The sequence below is a fragment of the Rhinatrema bivittatum genome, chromosome 11, assembly GCF_901001135.1.
Source record: "Rhinatrema bivittatum chromosome 11, aRhiBiv1.1, whole genome shotgun sequence".
Classification (NCBI taxonomy): Eukaryota; Metazoa; Chordata; class Amphibia; order Gymnophiona; family Rhinatrematidae; genus Rhinatrema; species Rhinatrema bivittatum.
Genome location: NC_042625.1, coordinates 77,800,618 through 77,820,010, shown reverse-complemented (window position 1 = coordinate 77,820,010; position 19,393 = coordinate 77,800,618). Strand labels below are relative to the sequence as shown.

At 46.9% G+C, this 19,393-nt stretch overlaps 2 protein-coding genes across 3 annotated transcripts in view; both read right to left on the bottom strand.

The window, feature by feature from the left end:
• SYNE4 (spectrin repeat containing nuclear envelope family member 4) overlaps nt 1-9,823 on the bottom strand; it is a 28,773-nt gene extending 18,950 nt beyond the window's left edge. The window contains exon 1 of the mRNA XM_029571832.1: nt 9,603-9,823. Within this exon, the coding sequence (XP_029427692.1) occupies nt 9,603-9,605 (3 nt within the window). The 5' untranslated portion in view covers nt 9,606-9,823. The remainder of the gene's footprint in view (nt 1-9,602) is intronic.
• Nucleotides 9,824-12,949: 3,126 nt separating this feature from the next.
• Nucleotides 12,950-19,125, bottom strand: ALKBH6 (alkB homolog 6). 2 transcript variants are annotated; one of them, XM_029571548.1, is made up of 7 exons: nt 18,987-19,125; nt 17,352-17,566; nt 15,585-15,653; nt 15,020-15,080; nt 14,563-14,714; nt 14,277-14,393; nt 12,950-13,617 (listed from the first exon to the last, which is right to left on the bottom strand). In XM_029571548.1, exons 2-7 carry the CDS (start codon nt 17,403-17,405, stop codon nt 13,345-13,347), a joined length of 726 nt encoding a protein of 241 aa, XP_029427408.1. In that variant the 5' UTR covers nt 17,406-17,566; nt 18,987-19,125; the 3' UTR covers nt 12,950-13,344. The 2 variants fall into 2 exon arrangements, with proteins under 2 accessions (XP_029427408.1, XP_029427407.1); XM_029571547.1 differs by lacking the exon at nt 18,987-19,125 and adding an exon at nt 18,748-18,978.
• Nucleotides 19,126-19,393: the final 268 nt, after the last annotated feature.

Sequence of the window (19,393 nt, the reverse complement as noted above, 5' to 3'; positions counted from 1 at the left end):
TCTATGTTGTGGCTCTATGTACCATCAATAGTATACTTGTTTGCGACACACCTGTCTTTAGGGATGCAGTGGAACATGTGCCATGGCACTGGTCTGATTGGTAGATTAGAGAGTAAAGGGTAGAGAGAGGTGTGGGCTTGAAGACCTAAGCATATGTTGGCAGCAAATGCAGAGGGAAAGGAGTCATTAATTAAGAAAGTCTTAGGGGTTGATAGGGTGGTCTTATGATGCAGAGATCTGGAAGTCTTTGTAGGGAAGGTGTGGAATCTACGAGAAGGCCTGACTGAGTAGTCAAGCTCTGGCTTGTTTCCTGAAGGTAAGGTAGGTTACTTCAAGGTAAAGAGGAAGAGGTAACATGTTCCATAGCTTACGGGCAAAGCAGCTGAATGCACAATAGCTTGTAGAAGTTAATTTGTCAGTTGTCAAGGATGGATGGGGGGGGGGGGGGGGGAAATCGGTTTTCCTTTGTGGGAGCATAAGGGAATCGGAGCTGGTAGAGATATGCAGAAGCCAGTTGGTTCATGCATTTGAAGAGTAGGCAGAGAGTTTTGAATTGCATCTTACATTTATCTGGGAGCCAGTGTAGCTGCCTTATGATTGGCTTTATGTGGTCTGTTGCTTTGGCTCTAACCAAAATTATGGCAGCTGTACTCTGTAAGAATTGGAGGCATTTGAAGATTATATTGCACATAGACAGAAACAGTCTTCCTTTGTGCAAACCTTAACTCCTACCTGATATTGCAGTGTTTTCAGATAAATATCCTTCCTCAGGAGTAAATGCTGTACTTGCATCTCCCTGTTAGACTATCCGGTTTGTAATGATCAGTCCAGACTTCACCAGCTGTAAAGTTCGTCAGGTGGGGGTGGGAGTAGGTCGAAACATTGCAATGTCGGGTGGGAGGTAAGGTTTGCACAAAAAAAGACTGTTTCTGTCTATGTGCACCGGCACTCTGAATAGCTGACTCGGCCCTCGTATTCAGCACGCTAAAGATAAGTTCATTGTGTGCATTAATTAAACATTTTTATTTGCAAAGAAAAATATATACAAAAAAAGAACCGTTGGCTCATGATATAAACTCTGGGATTTCACATATTGACCGATGATTATACTTTTGCACATTTGGAATACCAGGAACTCCCGAGTACTCGTGCCTGATAATATGAAGGTCACCGACAACATTTGAATAGTGAGTCTTGACATACGTCCAAGATATAAGTATTTTGGGTGAGATTGTTTCTGTGGCGCATACGGTAAATAGAGAGTTGCAATAATTGATGCAGTGGGTGATTAGTGTCGTATATCGAACGTATTTGTGTAATACATAGATAATGTCCTGGAATCCAATGGATTAAAAGGTCCAAAGCAGCATGTTTTTACCAGAAGTGGGTCGTCAGACAAATCTGATCAATTTCTTTGGCTGGGTGTCCAGAGAATTGGATCGGGAAGATGTAGTGTACTTAGATTTCAGCAAGGTCTTTGTCACGGTTCCATATAGGGAACTTTTAAAAAAACTGAGCCCTAAAGTGACTGACTAGGTTAGAAACCGGTTGAATGGGAGGCAACAAAGGTAGTGGTAAATGGCGTTCACTCAATAGGAAAGGGGGAGGGAGTCACCAGTGGTGTGCCACAGTGATCAGTCCAGTCCTTTTCAACATTTTTGTAAGTGATATTGCAGGAGGACTACTGGGAATGGTTTGTCCTTTTTGTGGATGATAAACAGAATGGACATCCAGGAAGGTGTGGAAAACATGAGGCAGCTAATGAAGCCTGAGGAATGGTCTAGCTAAGATTTAATGCTAAAAAAATGCAGGGTCATGCATTTGGTCTGCAAAAACCCAAGGCAGCAGTACAATACAGGAGGTGAAATTCTTCTATGTACAAAACAAGCGTGAGATTTGGGGGGGTGATCATATCTGATGATTTCAAGGGGTCAAACTGGTGGATAAGGCAATGGCAAAAGTCAAAAAGATGCTTGGGTGCATAAGGAGAGGAATGGTCAGCAAAAAAAAAAAAAAGATATTACCCATGGCTCTAACCACTAGACTTCTCAGCAGGCTGAGAACCAGGGAATCCAGGGTGCAAATCCCATTGCCACTCCCTGTGACCTTGGGCAAGTCATTTCACAGTCCATTGCCTCGGGTACAAACTTGGGACCTGATTTACTAAGCATTTTTTCAAAGACATAGAATGGGAGAAAAGCCTTAGTAAATCGAGTCCTTAGATTGCAAGCCCTCTGGGGACAGGAAAATACCTGTAGTACTTCTATATAACTTGCCTTGAGCTATCAGTGAAAAGGCCTGAGCTGTAAATAAGTCTCTGGAATACTTTGAACTCTTCTGGAGACCGCATCTTCAAAAATATATAAACAGAATGAAGACCACTGACCACTGAGGAGGGATATGATAGAGGTCTTTAAGATCATGAGAGGTCTTAAACGAGTAGATGTGGCTCGGTTCTTTACACTTTCGAATAATAGAAGGACTAGGGGGACATTCCATGAAGTTAGCAAATAGAACATTTAAAACTAATCAGAGAAAATTCTTTCACACTCAACGCACAATAAAGCTCTGGAATTTGTTGCCAGAGGATGTGGTTAGTGCAGTTAGTGTAGCTGGGTTCAAAAAAAGGTTCTTGGAGGAAAAGTCCATTAACGGCTATTAATCAAGTTTACTTAGGGAATAGCCACTGCTATTAATTGCATCAGTAGCATGGGATCTTCTTAGTGTTTGGGTAATTGCCAGGTTCTTGTGGCCTGGTTTGGCCTCTGTTGGAAACAGGATGCTGGGCTTGATGGACCTTTGGTCTGACCCAGCATGGTAATTTCTTATGTTCTTAAAATAGTCAGAGGGCCTCATTCTAAAACATATGCAGACAGAGATCTAAGCATGTATAACCTAGAGGAAAGGCGAGATAGGGGAGATATGATGGAGACATTTAAATAACAATGAGATTTCATTTAAGAAGAGGATGCAGGCATCTTTCAACAGCAAAGAGGCTCTGGAACAAGGGCTCATTGGATAAGGGTGAAAGGGGGTAGATTCAGGAGTAATCGAAGGAAAGATTTATTTAAAGAGAGGGTGGTGGATGCATGGAACAGTCTCCCAGTAGAGGTGGAGGAGACAAGAACAGTGCCTGAATTCAAGAAAGCATAGGACAAGCACAGCGGATCTCTAAGGGAGTGCTAGGGATTGTAGAGCTGAGCAGTTGGTGTAGAGCGGTAGACTAGGTCTTTTTTTCTGCCATCATAGCTCTAGTGTTCCAGCGGAAAGTTTTCTGAGCAAGAGCTACACCACCGGTCTCCCGCTGACTTGCATCTTCTGTATGACCTTCAGCCAGGAAGCAGGAGCCACTGGCGAGCCTTCCCTCCTGGGGACTCTGCAGCTCTTGAGGAATAGCATGGGATGGGGACAATATCGGTTTCAGCATGCAAAGCTCTCATAGCCGCAACAGTCCTTAAGATAACTGAACCAACCTAAGATCGGTTCATCCCAGGATACTGAGGGAGCTCAGAGATGTGCTGGCAGCTCTGCTGTGTGACTTGTTCAATAGTTCCCTGGAAACGGGAGTGGTGCCAAGTGATTGGAGAAGAGCGACGGTGGTCCCGCTTCACAAGAGCGGGAGCAGAGAGGAGGCTGGAAACTACAGGTCGGTTAGCCTCACCTCAGTGGTGGGAAAAGTATTGGAGTCGCTGCTGAAGGAAAGAATAGTGAACTATCTTCAAGCAGCAGAATTGATGGACCAGACAAATCTGATCGACTTTTTTGATTGGGTGACTAAGGAATTGGATCGAGGAAGAATGCTCGATGTCATCTACTTGGATTTTAGCAAAACTTTTGATATGGTCCCGCACAGGAGGCTTGTGAATAAAACGAGAAGCTTGGGTGTGAGTGCCAAGGTGGTGGCCTGGATAACAAACTGGTTGAAGGACAGAAGACAATGTGTGATGGTAAATGGAAGTGCCACAAGGGTCGGTGTTGGGACCGGTCCTATTCAATATCTTTGTGAGCGACATTGCGGACGGGATAGAAGGTAAGGTTTGTCTATTTGTGGATGATACTAAGATCTGCAACAGAGTGGACATGCCAGAAGGAGTGGAGAGAATGAGACGGGATTTAAGGAAGCTCGAAGACTGGTCGAAGTTATGGCAGCTGAGATTAAATGCCAAGAAGTGCAGAGACATGCATATGGGCTGTGGAAATCCGAAAGAATTGTATTTGATGGGGGGTGAAGGGCTGATGTGCATGGAGCAGGAGAGAGACCTTGGGGTGATAGTGTCTAACGATCTGAAGTCGGCGAAACAGTGTGACAAGGTGATAGCTAAAGCCAGAAGAATGCTGGGCTGCATAGAGAGAGGAATATCGAGTAAAAGAAAAGGGAAGTAATTATCCCCTTGTACAGGTCCTTGGTGAGGCCTCATCTGGAGTACTATGCTCAGTTCTGGAGACCATATCTCTGAAGGGACAGAGGCAGGATGGAGGCGGTCCAGAGAAGGGCGACCAAAAAGGTGGATGGTCTTCATCGAATGACTTATGAGGAGAGACTGAAGAATCTAAATATGTGCACCCTGGAGGAAAGGAGATGCAGGGGTGATATGATACAGACGTTCAGAAACTTGAAAGGTTTTAATGATCCAAAGTCAACGACAAACCTTTTCCATTGGAAAGAAATCAGCAGAACCAGGGGTCATAATTTAAAACTAGGGAGGAAGACTCAGAACCAATGTCAGGAAATATTTCTTCATGGAGAGGGTGGTAGATGCCTGAAACTCCCTTCTGGAGGAAGTAGTGAAGACCAAAAATGTGAAGGATTTTAAAGGGGCGTGGGATAAACACTGTGGATCCATAAAGCCTGGAGGATGGGAATGAAGAGAAGAGGTATGGCGGTGGCTTGCGGGAATGACGGCTACTACCTGGTGATTAATACCCTTATTCAATAAACATTAACACGGTTAATGAGACTCCAACATTGCTCTATGCTTCAACGGCAAGAGGATATGTGGAAAAGAGGATTTGTATTCAGGCAACAACCAACATTACTCTATGCTTCAACGGCAAGAGGAAATGTGGAAAAGAGGATTTCATTCAAGCAACAACCAAAAAGGTAGCACAGTCTGGGTAAACAAATAAGAGTGGGAGTAGTTTGCTTGTTGCGGCTGTTACTACCCCAATCAATTAAGCCTGATACTTCACTTTCAATGCATATCCAGCATAAATCTCTGCTTCAACGTTATCTCTGCTTCAATGGCAGGGGAATGAAGATAAGAGGATTTATAGTCAGACAACAACAAAGGACTGAATTGTACAGTCTGGGTAAACAAATAAGCGTGGGAGTAGCTTGCTTATTGCGGCGGTTACTACCCTGAACTAATTTAAGCCTGTTACTTCACTTTGAATGCATATCCAGCACAGTTCACTGCTTCAATGACAGGGGGAATGAAGAAATAGGATTTACATCCAGCCAACATCTAACAAGGTATTGATCCGAGCAGTATGAATATACAAACATCAGGGTAACTTGCTCGATACGACGGTTACAACCCTCAAACATTAAGCCTTATACTTCACTTTGATACAGCTCCAACACTGACCTATGCATCATTGGCGGGGGTGGAAGGAAATTAGAATCAAAAAGCTACCAATAAGGGCCCTGAACTCAGCGGTCAGAGTAACAGATAAGTATGAGAAAATAAGTGTGAAAGCTTGCTGGGCAGACTGGATGGGCCTATTGGTCTTCTTCTGCTGTCATTTCTATGTTTCGATATTGATTTAAATATAAACATTTGATATTCTGCCTTTTCCAAGCTGGTCTCAAGGTGCATTACAATCAGATTTACAGTTGTTACTGCAATATTCACATCTCAGTTTACAGTACACATAGGGAACAGGAAAGGGAGAGAACTGTAAGATATGATTTGATGATAGAAGGGAATCTCTGGCACTATATTTGTCACAGGTTTTAAAGTGGAAGCTCTACATGAGCTTTAGAGGCCACAGGGTCTCTTTGGTCACATCTGGCGAGGGAACCTGTCTGGTATCCAAAGCTCAGGTAGTTCCACATCTTTGAATAATGCTTAAGTGACTCCAATAAAAGAAGGGTCAGTGAGTAATCTAATCTATTTAGCCAAACAGAGAGGGAGATTCCCATTTCCATTTTTCCACTTATTAAAACTTATTAAACGCCTAACACAAAAAGGTCTAGGCGATTTACAACATACATACATAATATCATTAAAACAACAACATGACAAACGTATCAAAAACACAAATTATCAAGTTTCATAGAAACCACAATCTCAACAATATTATGTTATCACATAATATAATTGTAATCAGACAAAGATAAATCCTAAATCATACCTAACAAAAAGGTATAAAAATCTGTCACGGTCATAAATTCTAGAAAATACTGAAGACCCGATGGAGCAGAAAATCTTTCAAAAACCTCTTGAATTTCTTTACGTTGTCCAAAGAACGCAGCTCAAAAGGAATGAGGTTCCATAAAGATGGAGCAACAATTGAAAACGATGTATCTCTCGTATAGAATAGACGAGCTTGCCTCACAGAAGGAATATCGAGCAAGTTTAGTTGAGAAGAGCTCAAACCTCTAGTTGGTTTATAAATACGTAGCAATGCATTTGCCCAATGAGAACCCTCTAGACTGAGAAGCTTAAACACGATCATTACAATTTTAAATTCAATGCGTTCACGCACAAGTAACCAATTCAATTTACAAAGGATTGGTGAAATATGTTCGGTTCGGTTCGTATGAGAAACCAGCCCATCTAAAGGGTGCCTGGAAGTCGGGTTCAGAAACTCTTAGATCACCCCTGCCCCCTCAGGCCCGGGAATCATGTCACAGTGTCCCCAACTGGCATCATGGAGCTGTGAGGACACAGCTGGAGGGCCACGGGCACACGATACTCTTGTGTGGTGAGGCCACGATAGCCCCATCTTGGAGAAGACCCGGGTGCTACAGCTGTCCTACTCTGACCGATACAGGTGGGGCATTTCCCTGGGCGGCGGCAGCAGCAGCTGCTGCTGGCATGTAGTCTCTCCATCTGCTTCCATGCACAGCAGCAGGTGTTTTCACCTCACCCTAAGGAGTACTAAGAGCACACGGGTGCTCGGTTCTTCTCTGTACCTGCACGGCTGCAAGAACGAAAGAGAGGTTTGTTTATGTGACATACACCAGCTATCTCGCAGCCAGTAACCTGCTATCTTAATGTGATCAAAGGTCTATCGGCAGCTTGCAGCTGGACAACTGAAAACGTGCAAATAGGTCGCTGTGTAACATGAGTGGGCAGGCGCACAGTTGTACGTTTCTGGGCAGCACTGGGGAAAGCAGAGGGCCAGGAGCTCTCTCGGTACCGTACCTACAATGCATAAAGTATCTGCTTACCTATTTCCCTGTTGTGCCTCACACAACAGGGAAGTGGTAAGCTAGGGTGATCAGCTGGTTCCTATGGAGTTTGTTTTTCTTCAGGAGAGCTTGATCCACGCCTGGTTTTTCCCCATTGCATGCATGAACTCAAGTTCCCCGCATATTGGACCTACAGGACAGCGCCTGCTATGGGGGTAAAAGAGGAACTGCATCTGCCTGTCCTGAGAAAAAATGCATACCCCCACCCCACCAAAGCAGAAACTCGAAATAGAAAGGTCACTAGTGAAGTCCCATAGACATGGGATGGGGCCTGTGTGTTGGATTAGAGGTAGGAGGTGCGAAAACCAAGGAGGAAAACAAGGCCTGGTGAAGGCCAACACTGAGAGGTTGGGGACATGGGAGTAAGGGGCTGGTGTTGATGTTGGTTTATGGGGAATTTATATGTTCAGCAGAATATAAATCAAATAAATAAATCTCCTCAAAGTGACAGAAAACCAGGGGAGATGACAATTGGGCAGGCTGGATCAGCCAATGATCCCGATCTGCCACCCATTACCGAGTTACTCAATTTTGACCCTCCCTCTTCTAGTACAGAAGGGCTGAGGAACTGCAGGCCGATCGTACTGCTTCACGAGGGATCTGTTACCAATTCGAAAGCAAAAGAAAGCTCCCTCTCTCCAGCAGATACTCTAAAAGTCTGACTCGGGCCCCCCCCTCCCAGGCACAGACATTTAATCGTGGCAGTTGTTGACTAATAAGGTGGAGGCAGGCTGTTCTCATCCCTCTGCCCCAGCATGTCCCCCCAGGCCTCTGACTCTTGCCAGTACCCCCCCCCCCCCCCTCCCAGTTCTCTGCAGGAACACAGGCCTGTTGCTGTTTCTCTCTCTCGGCGTAGGTGTATGTACGCTGGTACAGAGAGAATTTAGGCCAGAGGCTGTAATTAAGAGGCTGTAACTCTAGAGCAAAAGCATTCAAGGATACATCGAATGCAGGCTCTCACAGCAGTGCCCCTGCGGGGCTGCACAGCACAGAGAGCATCTGTGTCCTGCCAGAGCCACTGGTAAAGGGGCGTCCAGCCTTTGCACTGCTAACATTACCTGCTACTGAATGGCAGCGAGACCCATGCCAGGGAAAGATGTAACCGTAGAGGAAACTGGAAGGCTGCACCCAAACCAGCTCTGCATCTGTAGCATCAAACTCCCACATCTACCTATGGCTGCTCATGGAGTCAAACGATAACGTAGCTCAGATTAAAAGCAGGTTTGACGGAGGAAAGAGACGACTTACAAGATGGGGGTAAGATGCAGGGGGGAGCTAGGGCTGCGGAACTGAGCAGTGCCCCTGCGAGAGGCACCGCAGCCTCACCTGCCCTCGCAACTCGTTAACTCTTTTGCTATTCCTTCTTGTTTTTATTCCTCTTGTTAATTACACAGCCCTCGACCTGTAAGGCGATGACTGAGCAGGGTGGCACAGGGAAGGGATGAGTGCCCAGCCCTGGGGGTGGGGGGGGAGATCAATGCTGCTGAAACAATAACAGCCAGCCCTCACATGTCGTCATGGCCTGGCTAGGATATACCCCTGGATCATGGGGAGTGGGCATTGTTTACAAAGAATTTAAGAGGCTGTGAAGAAGGCTACCAGTCTGCTTGAGAATCCCCATCTCATATCAGCAATGTTGTGAGAAGCTCCCTGCCTTGATATGTTTCATTAATGGTTTTTTGCGTCCTCCCCCCGTTTTCTCTGCCATCCTAGGGGGGGGGACCGGGGACCTGAGCCCCGATTCGTATAGTACCTCTGAGCTCCCTGGGGGTTCGTTGGTGCCCACTCCTCATCTTCAGAGTTCTGGCTGTGTTTATCTTTTATCAGCACTCAACAACAGACGAAGATCCCGTGCTCCATCCTGGCTGAGCATCTTACGATCGCGATGTCTAGCTGGAACGTTTGGCACACTGACCTCGCAGCAGTAGAGATTCTTGGGATAAAAAGATGCTCTCGGCTTGCCTCTGGATTGGACTGAAGAGCTGTGTGTCCTATTTCACCCCCCCAGGACTATTTCATGTGGGCATTCCTCCCCTTCCCCCACAGGGCGATGTTGGGACAGCCAAGTGTTGGTATCAGAAGTTCATAAGTATTGAGTGACAACCCTGAGCCGGTGGAAGGACCTGATCTTAGGATGCCAGCCTGGCTCGCTTGGTAGCTCTGCCGCAGGTATTAAACTTACCATCGTTCTGCATCCAGAGGCTCCCAGGGCAGGGCTCACTCTTCACCAGATATGCAGTGCCCCTCAATGGGATCCCCCTTTCTTTTTCCACCCATGGCAGACAGTTGAGTCTTGGATAAAACCTGCCCTTGGAACAGGTGCAGGAGGATACCCAGCCCAGGACTGAGGCGCGAAGCTGCGGCACACGTACACCCAGGGATGTGCAGGGCCAGGTAACCTGATTCAGGGTGAGGGAAGGAAGCGCTCCTCCTACCTGCACATCAGGTGCTGCTCTTACCTGCGTGCAGCCACGCCCTGAGCCTATATTTGGGAAACTCCTCCTCCCGGGCTAACCATTAACACTTTCTGCACGTTTATTATCCGTCTGCTTCTTCAGCACTTCCTTTACTCATTATCTGCAGACTTTTTTTTTTCACTGACCTTGTGCCCTCTGTCTCTCTGCTAGTGCCAGGAGTCCTCTCTTAGTAGTCAGCAGAACAGGTGAGAAGCAAAAGCAAGCTCAGGAGCTACCAACCAAGCTCTTGACTAGAAGCACTGAGCATTTTATTTGCTTCACAAAATAGGAAACACCCATCTAGCCGTCTGTGTCATCATCAGGTACTAGTCCAGTCCTGGGTTTTTAATTTCCAGTCCAGTGCAGCCTGGTTCCTGTCCTGCAAAATGCATCAGGATGGGATTCGGAACAGCAGGAGTGGATATCAACCCCAGAATGACACGGAAGGAAATAATTTGGGGGGGGGGGTCCTCTGGGGATGTCTTAAAACTCTCATCCTCCAGTGCTTTCAGCCACTCCAGCTTTTATTGTGAGCTCAAGCAACCATACGCCATCAGATAAACTGCCCTAAATTATACCTTTGCAGGAAACAAAAAAACCCCCAACTCAATGGCTCAGTCTGTTTCCCAGCGGAAGTCTTAAAATAGTCCTGGCTGACCAAAGAATTTTAAGTTCTAGAGCTTATCAGGACATGTTTCCAAACCAGGAAAAATGCCTGACCAGGAGTCCTGTGTTGCGTTCTGGACCCCGTATCTCAGAAGAGATAGAGACAGGACGGAGGCGGTCCACAGAAGGGTGGCCAAAATAGCATGGGATCTGCTTGAAAAATCTAAATAAGTATACCCTGAAAGACAGGAGGGGCAGGGGACATGGGATACAGACCTTCAGCTACCAGAAAGGTTTAAATGATGCACAAACATCCAACCTTTTCCGTTGGACAGAAAGAAAACTGTACAATGAAGGGTCACAATATGAATCGCCAGGAGGGATGACTCAGAACCAACGTCAGGAAATAATTCTTCACAGAGAAGGGTGGTGAATGCCTTCCCGGAACAGGCGGTGAAGAGAAGGACCGTAAACGAGTTCAAAAAGCCATGGCATACACACTGTCGATCCCTAGGGACTTGAGGTTGTAAAGGAAGAATTAGGGTAAAGTATATTAACTTTAAGTGGAACATTTCTGCATTGAGGAGGGAGGGGGAGGGGAAATTGCATAGAGCGGCAGTTACTACCATGGGCAACTTGCTGGACCATTCGGCTTTTATCTGTGGTTATTACTAGGAAGGGGAGGAGTAACCACCAGAGATCTTCCATAAAATTAAATGCTACAAGGATGGCAATAGGGAAGGCTCGTTCCACAAGTGGTGAGGTGAAGAGAAACATCACCCCGGAGGAGGAAAAGGCTGCATGGGATGCGCTATTCCATTTTTTCTTTACCTGAAGCACCACCAGCTCTTCAAAAGCAGAATAAACCAAGAAACCTCCATAACACTTCTTTGGGGGGGGGGGGGGGGGGAAACAGTGACAGGGTGGTGGGCAGGACCGGTGTCTCAAAGCACTTACAGATGATTGCTTCCTTCTGCACTAGCACGATGCAGTCTGACCCACTCCGCTGCACCCTCCCAGCTCACCCTTGGCTGCATGAAGTGTTGCGTCTACGCAAACTGCCTTTGGCTGACAGCACAAATCCAAATGCCGAGAGCTGCTTTCAGGGGTAAGTGAGAGAAAAACATTGACATACCCTGTGAGTCTCAGTCTTTGCCTCTTCCTCCCTAGTAGGGAAAGATGGAAAGGGGGGATAGAAGGGGGCACAATGTTCTCTCCAGAGAACAGCGAGCCAATCTAGCACGCACCCAAAACAGGGAGAGAAATTCCCAGCTTGCAGCAGTCCAACAGAAAAGTGGCCTGGGCGTATTTCGAAGTTGATAAGCGCCTCCCTGTCATCAGAAGATATCAGGCCGGTGCTTGGTTTAGAACTCCCATCCTAATGCACTCGCAGGGCACTAGACTGGACTGCATTGGGATGGCAAAACAGAAAACCAGGACTGGACTGACCTTCCATCGTATGGGATGTGAGCCCAGTCCTGGTTTGCTCTTTCCATCCCAATTCAGGCCAGTCCTCATTGTCCTGCAGCATGCACTGGGCTGGGAGTTATAGTGACACGGAGGCAGGTAGGTAACTCTGGTCAAAGACTTTCCACTTCCCAATGCAGCACAGCTCATGTGAGGCAGATTCACAGCTGAGCCTGGTCCAGAAGCAGGCAGGGAGAGGGGCATGCTTACCCTACATCCTCCATAGCTCCTGCTTGTTTCCGACATACGTGGGGCGCACCACCTGCTTTTCCTTACACGTGTTCCGTTGTCAGTGCTGACTTTCATCGTCTTAATGACAGTTTATGTTTCAGTTGGATTACACAAGAAACAAGGCGGCTAATGCTGGAGGTGCTGCTGTTCCAGACACTCCATGCTCCTCCTCTGTCACCTAAGGCTTTATTCAGGATGAAAGAAAAGAAATAGATGCCTGTAGTCTTAAAACAATCCTTTATTGCAGTGGAGACACAAGGCCAGAGTCGGGCTACCCTTGTGTCTCCACTGCAATAAAGGATTGTTTTAAGACTACAGGCATCTATTTCTTTTCTTTCAACCTAAGGCTTTATTTACACAGCCTAGCTGCATGCTCTCTGAATAAACTTGCCACTCCTAGCAGCCGATCAATTACAACAAGAGACACACTCCTCTGCCACTTGTGATGTCCGGGACGCTGCTTCCAGGCTGCATGCTGTGACAACGGATCGTGGAGGAAGACATTTCCACCCTCCTGCCAGCAGCAGATTTTCAAGTTCGGAGAGTTCTGTAATGACTCTTCGGCCGGTACCGAAAGGAGACGGTGCGGGTGAAGCCCATGGCTCTGCAGTGCTCAGGGACAGCGGCAGTGGTATTCGGCCCAAGAGGCAAGCGTGACCCAGTCTCCAGGGCGACCCCGATCGATGGTGGCACTGCCGGTCTGTATGGCGCACTATCTGAACCTGTCTGCTCCTCTGCCAACCAGTAAAATGAGACACCACAGCCTGGATTGGTTCTATATTTTATTTTAATAGCAGCAGAATGACTGTTATTCTTCACTGTTGAGTACAAGTCACTAGCCCTGGCTCTGGATGGAGGGTACCCTCCTCCGTCCTGCGCATGACTGGGTTGACCACTCCCTGCTCACAGATAGATTCTGCCGTTCATTCATTCCTTTATTTTTACTGCAGTATTTCTAGGAAATGTTTTTTTCTATTCCCCTGTCCTCATGCCCTGTTCGGGGGATTCCTGTTGGTTCTTGCAAGGCTTCTCCCCACCTCAACACTTCGCTTCACTCCAAAGTACAGCAGAGCAGTCCATCCCCATCCTTTAATATAGACAGACAACCTCTACCCAGAATATGAGGCAGATGAAAGAAATCAAGTGATGTCAATGAATGATTGCTCACTTCCTCCTGCCCAAGGATATAGTTGTCCTCAGGACTTTGGGGACATAGCGGATGGTAAGGGACACGCGGGTCTCCCGTGGCAGTGGCTTGTCACGATAGGAGCTGCAGCTGGCGACATTGGCCACGTTCTCCGTGATGACGTCAGAGGTGGCAGGGCGGATTCCATGGAGGTAGCAGCTGTACATGTCCTCTCCAAGCACCAGGAGGCTGCGTGGCTCCACCAGCAGAGACAGAAAGTACCGGTCCTGCTCTGTCTGGGGGGTCGTTACCTGCAGCGGGAGAGGGTGAGAACAGGCACCTCAGGCGTGAAAGCTGCCAGACACAGGGACGGAGCAGTAGCCAAGCAGCTCACACAGGCAGCATTCCAAGGAGAATCCTGGCATTTGTTTCACAGGCAGACAAACATACATTAATACCCTGTGGCATGCAAACACGTACACAAAGTACCCAGACGTTGACAGAGACATGGCAGTACAACACTCCTGTCAACCTTCACTACAGAAAACCCCTTGTAGAAAGTTACTTCTCTCCCCATGCAACTTTCCACTACCAAGACTCCAGGACTTTGTATCTGTTTCTGGATCTTCGGCAAAACACTGAAAAAGCTCCAGGTAGAAACCTTCTTGTTTACTGCTCCAGCCCTTCCACCTCAGGAGGCCTGCAGGGGACAGTTATAGAGGGGCTGGAAAAGGGAGCAGAACAATTCTTGTCTGCTCTGCGGTGTCTGCTCCCTGTCCTCCTGACCTCAGGATACCCACTCCCAACCCCACTACTCAACAGCAATCCCAGGGTGACCACAGCTCAAAAGTTCCCAGATTTATTTATTTACATTTTTCATCCTCCCTATTGGGAACACTGTTGTGTGACTGCCACTCCCCTCTCCCTTAGCAGGTGCCCTGGACTCTGCCTGTGTACCCGCTGTCTGTACCTGCTCGTCTGCCCTGTGCTGCCCTCTGCTGATTGGATGGTAGAAGTCCAGCAGGGTATGTGATCCCAGGCTGATGGTGGTTACTGTGGGGAAGTACAGAGGTCCATCTTCATGAGGCTAAGGACAAAAAAAAAAAAAAGATATCAAAGCTATTAAAGGCAATGTATTACATTTGTACACACAGGACAGCTAGAGGAACTGAGGTCTCATGGGGCACAAGGTGACAGGCCTGGCACTCCAGCACTCAAATGTGCCCCCCACCTCTCTGGGGGTCTGTGGTACTTACCATGATGCCTTCTCCGGGCCGATATTCATTGACCAGCACGTGGTTAGCTACATTCCCTCCAAACACCCCAAAAGAGGAAATCTTCTCGGCATACTTCTGTAGCCAGTCTGGGAGCTTCTCGGCCAACATCCCGCGGGGATGGGGCAAACCACCTGTGACGAAGTGGGGGGGGGGGGGGGGAAGAGACCAACTATTATAAAGGAAAAGAGAGATCAAGTGTGTGATAAAGGAGCTGAGGGAGAGAGGAATGCACAGACCTCGGAAGGGACAGCTGTGCAATTCTGAGAGCACGCACCGTTCACCAGATCCTATCCCTTCGGCCTCTCCACAGCAACACTACCCGGAAAACACACTTCCCTGCATTTCCTCAGTGCCATTAGGGTTCTGATCTCTATTTGTAAGTCCCTATGGCCTCAGACGCAGGCAATGGTAAGAGAGGGCCAAAGGGGACACTCACCCCAGTTCTGCAGTCTTCTTCCTGACAGCTGTGTCCATTTTGGTTTGGGGGCATTGTAAACCTGCCAAAAAACAAACAGCATGAATCACAAGCTGAGGTCCCGGGGAGCTTCCCTAAATTTAGAGTCCCGAGGGAGAGAAAAGGAGAAGAAAAAGACAGGGAAAGCAAGAGGCCCAGGACATGGAACGGGAAGAGAATATGTGAGGACAGCATTAGAAACATCAGAGCTCCAGTTCCATGTGCAGATGGCAATCAGCTAGCAGGTGGAAGGAACTATTGGTGGCATCAAGGAAGTATTTCTCCTTTCTGTCAGAGATTCTAGGAAGAAAAGTTAGATTAGCACCAGCAGCTGGACCCTCAATAGCCAACCTCAGTCAGACACTGAGAAGCATCGCTGCATAGGACGCGCCAGGGGAGGCAGAAAGGCTGTGCTAAGTGTCGTACATGTGTGTCTGAAAGGCGCTCCTAGGATATTTCCATTTCATTTCCTTGCTTCCTGTTCTAGTTCCTGTCCTCTGAGCTTTCTGACTGGACAGGAACGGCAGAATATGAATCTTGAGCTTACCTGCTGCAGGAGTGAGGCTTCCTCAGCTGACGTGATAAACTCCGGGACATAATACACAGTTCGAGGTACCTAGAAACAGGAAAAATAAGCATCGAGCTGGAGAGATGGGTGCCAGCATGAAGCTCCCCCTTCCCCAGTGTAGCCATTCACTCCAGAACGTCAGGGCCAAGTCAGGCCTACCCCATTTCCAGGTGTATGTAGAGTTGCCGACTGGCTTCATGGCTAATCCAGTCCTGGTTTTAACCTGAACTCATGGACTTGTAATCTACCCATCCCCTCTCAGCTCTTTAGCCCCTTTCTCTCCCTCCTAGATCCTCAGTGCTTATCTCATGCTTTCTTGAATTCAGCTCCTGCCATTGTTTCCACCTCCTCCATAAGGAGGCCGTTCCCTGCATCCACCACCCTCTCTGTAAAGAACCATTTCCTTAGCTTACTTCTGAGTTTACCCCTTTTACCCTCTTCCCTTGACGCCTCATTTCTGTTGAAAGAAACCTGTCTCCTGTGCATTTATTCCTTGGAGATATTTAAATGCTTTCCTTTGTTTACTTTCTTAATAAAAAAAGATTTGTTGCCCTTAAAGTATCTGCTTTTAGTGTTGCCCAATGCTCTTCTACTGCCCCAGCCAGTTAATGTCTCCTTGAGGTTTTCCCCATTTTAATAAAAGTTAGTTTATGCATGTATTGGGATAAACCTATTGAAATTCAATGGCTATACCCCCAATATTCAATACCGAAAAATGTTTTTTGAGGGGAAACTGTACAAAACAGCATTAATTATGCTCTCAAACTTCTTAAAATCCCGGGAATCGGTATCAGAATACTCAGTGCTTCAGTCTTATGAGCTCTTGCCCGCAAAGGGCTGCAACCCCTCTCCTTTATTTGCACTTTTTTTTTACATCATCTACCTCTTCCCGTTCAATATTTTTTCTTTTTATAATAAGTGAAAACTACTTCAAAATTTACCCTTTTAAAACACCCTTTTTAAAATACCCTACAGTGATTTTCATAATAGTCTCAAACAATTTTAAGACTGCTTATCGCATTTTTCTTAATGATCTTAAATGATTTCACAACTCATCTTGTTTTTTGCTGTTCCTTATTTATTGCCCGCCCGACATTGGCAATGTTTCGGCATGAAAATCACGCCTGCTTCAGGGGCACTTTGCGATATTCGTCTTGGCTGATCCCAGCTCTATCCAGCAACTCACACAGGTGAAAAGATGGTGAAAAGGGTGCTTTAAAAGGGTAAATTCTGAAGTAGTTTTCACTTATTATAAAAAGAAAAAATATTGAACGGGAAGAGGTAGATGACGTAAAAAAAGTGCAAATAAAGGAGAGGGGTTGCAGCCCTTTGCGGGCAAGAGCTCATAAGACTGAAGCACTGTGTATTCTGATACCGATTCCCAGGATTTTAAGACGTTTGAGAGCATAATTAATGCTGTTTTGTACAGTTTCCCTCAAAAAACAAAAATGTTTTTTTGTATTGGGATAAAGTCAGGACAGGAATAGCTTGTCCCTTATGGCACACTCAGTCAGCTAGGGTTACCAGCTGCACTGCTCCACGCTGGTGAGGATAGCCAGCTTTTGAATTTCCCACTAATGTGCAATGGATTGGATGGAACATTACAATACAGTGCTTATTTTAGCTGTAATTAAGGACTGTCCCTGGGGAAAGAGGGACAAGCATCCCGCCCCCCCCAGCACTACTACTAGAGCTCAATACCAAAGATGCTGCAAGCGCTTCCACATCACTAGGTCCCCTCTTTACCTGCCCTACATAAAATGCCTCCAGTGCAGAAATCCTAGAGCCAGTCTCCTCCATCTCACTGGCATGCTCAGACCTCACACCCCAGGCAAACTTGCAACGACTTCTGTGTTGTGGACCGAATCACAGATCATGCTGCAGACCTCATGCTCTCTAGTCCATACCGTGAGCAGCAGTGGCCAGATCACATTTATGTTCAGCTCCGAGCACAAAATTACCTGGAAAGGATTTTGAGAATATGAACTAGGAATCTGGAATTACGGTACATCCACGGGTTTAGGGGGTGGGTTGGAGGGTAAGAGTGCCAGTTCTCCCACGTCAACCATCAGAGACTAATCTAGCTCTGCTTTTATCCCATTGCATGCATGTTGTTCTGATTCTGTGTATACAATAGGGGTAAAATCTGCATTGCCTCAGCTTGTTTGGGTTGAGAGAAAGGTTGCTGAGGTTTTGTCCCTAAGTAAGGAATCTGGGAGAGAAAAGACCTGAGGCTGGAACTGTGACAAAAGCAGGGCTTCCCAAAGCTGCTGCAGGGACAGGTTTTTAGGATATCTGCAATGAATATGCATGAGATAAATTAGCATTTGTTGCATTTACTAAGAAACCAGGATGCACTGACAAGAATTGTGAGCATGCTTACTCCTAGTTTCAAATTGCTAATTTATTGCTTATTTAGTGAAAGAAAAGGATTGTCTCTGCTAAGACCCCAGGCTTTGTAGAGAGGTGACAGGGATCCTGCATGTTAAGAGATCCTGCCACCTAGGCAGGAAACCCATTTTGTGGGTGGGAACAGCCTGAAGAGAGTATGAGGACCAGCTAGTAAAACAGGTCCAGGTAGGGTATCTGTACCCAGGAATGGCTGATGGTAATCCTCCCATACCTGTGGTGGCTGAGCATCGCAGTCAGTGAACAAGTGGTCTATGGAGCAGCCACTATCAGGTGGGCTGAGCCAGCATCCCTAGGTTTGTGGCGAGGTGCAGCACAAAGATACCAAAGTGTTTAATATTTTGCAGAGCTGTTCAGAATCTCTAACCATAAGGGCTGGGTTCAGCCTGCACTGTTATTGTCTGTGTAAACTGCGTATGCAGAATAAACTTCGCTGGACCTGTCCTGCCTGTATCCTTTATTACACGCCACCAACGAGCTCATCCTCAAATGTTATTTCTAATTCCCTTTAGCACTTTAACAACGCTCTAGACGAACTTACAACAATAATGAAAACTCAAAGGCCAAGGGGGAGGAGGGAAGACGAGAGTCAACCCCTAAATGTGTAACATATACACAAATCCCCGATCTGCTTCCACCCACGTGCTCGCACACAGACATTGAGAACACAGAACGAGGGAGGGCGCATGAGCAACTGTCGGCACAGGGGAGGAATGGACATCGGGTAGCTCACCTGGGCCTGGCTTTGGTACCTGCTGGGAGGGGAGTGACAGTCAGGACTACTGTTCCCAGCATCCCCGCGGAGGCTAATCCATGACACTGGATTGGTAGTGGGACATGCTGGAACTTGTAGGGTCTCTGTCCTCGCTGGGTCACAGCTGTACTACAGCTCCCAGCATGTGCTGCGAGGGGACCAGACTGCGGAGCTCTGTATCAATCCTAGCCCGGGCTAATTTCCATTCGCTTACTCACCTCAGAGCTGTGGTGATAGCAACTTCCGTCCTCATTGCGCTGGCCCCGCCCACACCTTAGCCAATCCACTTCCAGAGCAGATCTCAGAAACAACCAATCTCCAGAGATCGACCTTTCTCTCGGCCCGCCCCCTTCCTGAGAGCAAGCCTGAGAATCGTCTAATGGTGGGAGAACAGCAGTCAATCATTTGTATCAAGAGGCGGGGCCTCTTACGGTTCATCCATTCATAGAGATTGGCCTCTATTTTATTTTGGCCAAAGGCAAGTAGACCTTGAAATGTGCTTTGATGTGCGTGAGGATACCAAACAATGCAGGTTATTAATATATTGTTAACTTGGCTTTTAGTTTAGTGATTGTTGAATTTATTAATAAAAATTCCTATAAAAAGGAAAGTTCAGTTAGAACTA

Bases quoted from the DNA above. Each gene is read 5' to 3' on its own strand.
- ALKBH6 (XM_029571548.1), bottom strand. From the start codon at position 17,405: ATGGAGGAGACTGGCTCTAGGATTTCTGCACTGGAGGCATTTTATGTA. The intron at 15,654-17,351 runs GTAAAGAGGGGA...TCCTGTTTCTAG, and splicing joins AGGCATTTTATGTAGGGCAG to GTACCTCGAACTGTGTATTA. The intron at 14,715-15,019 runs GTGAGTGTCCCC...ACTTCGTCACAG, and splicing joins AAGAAGACTGCAGAACTGGG to GTGGTTTGCCCCATCCCCGC.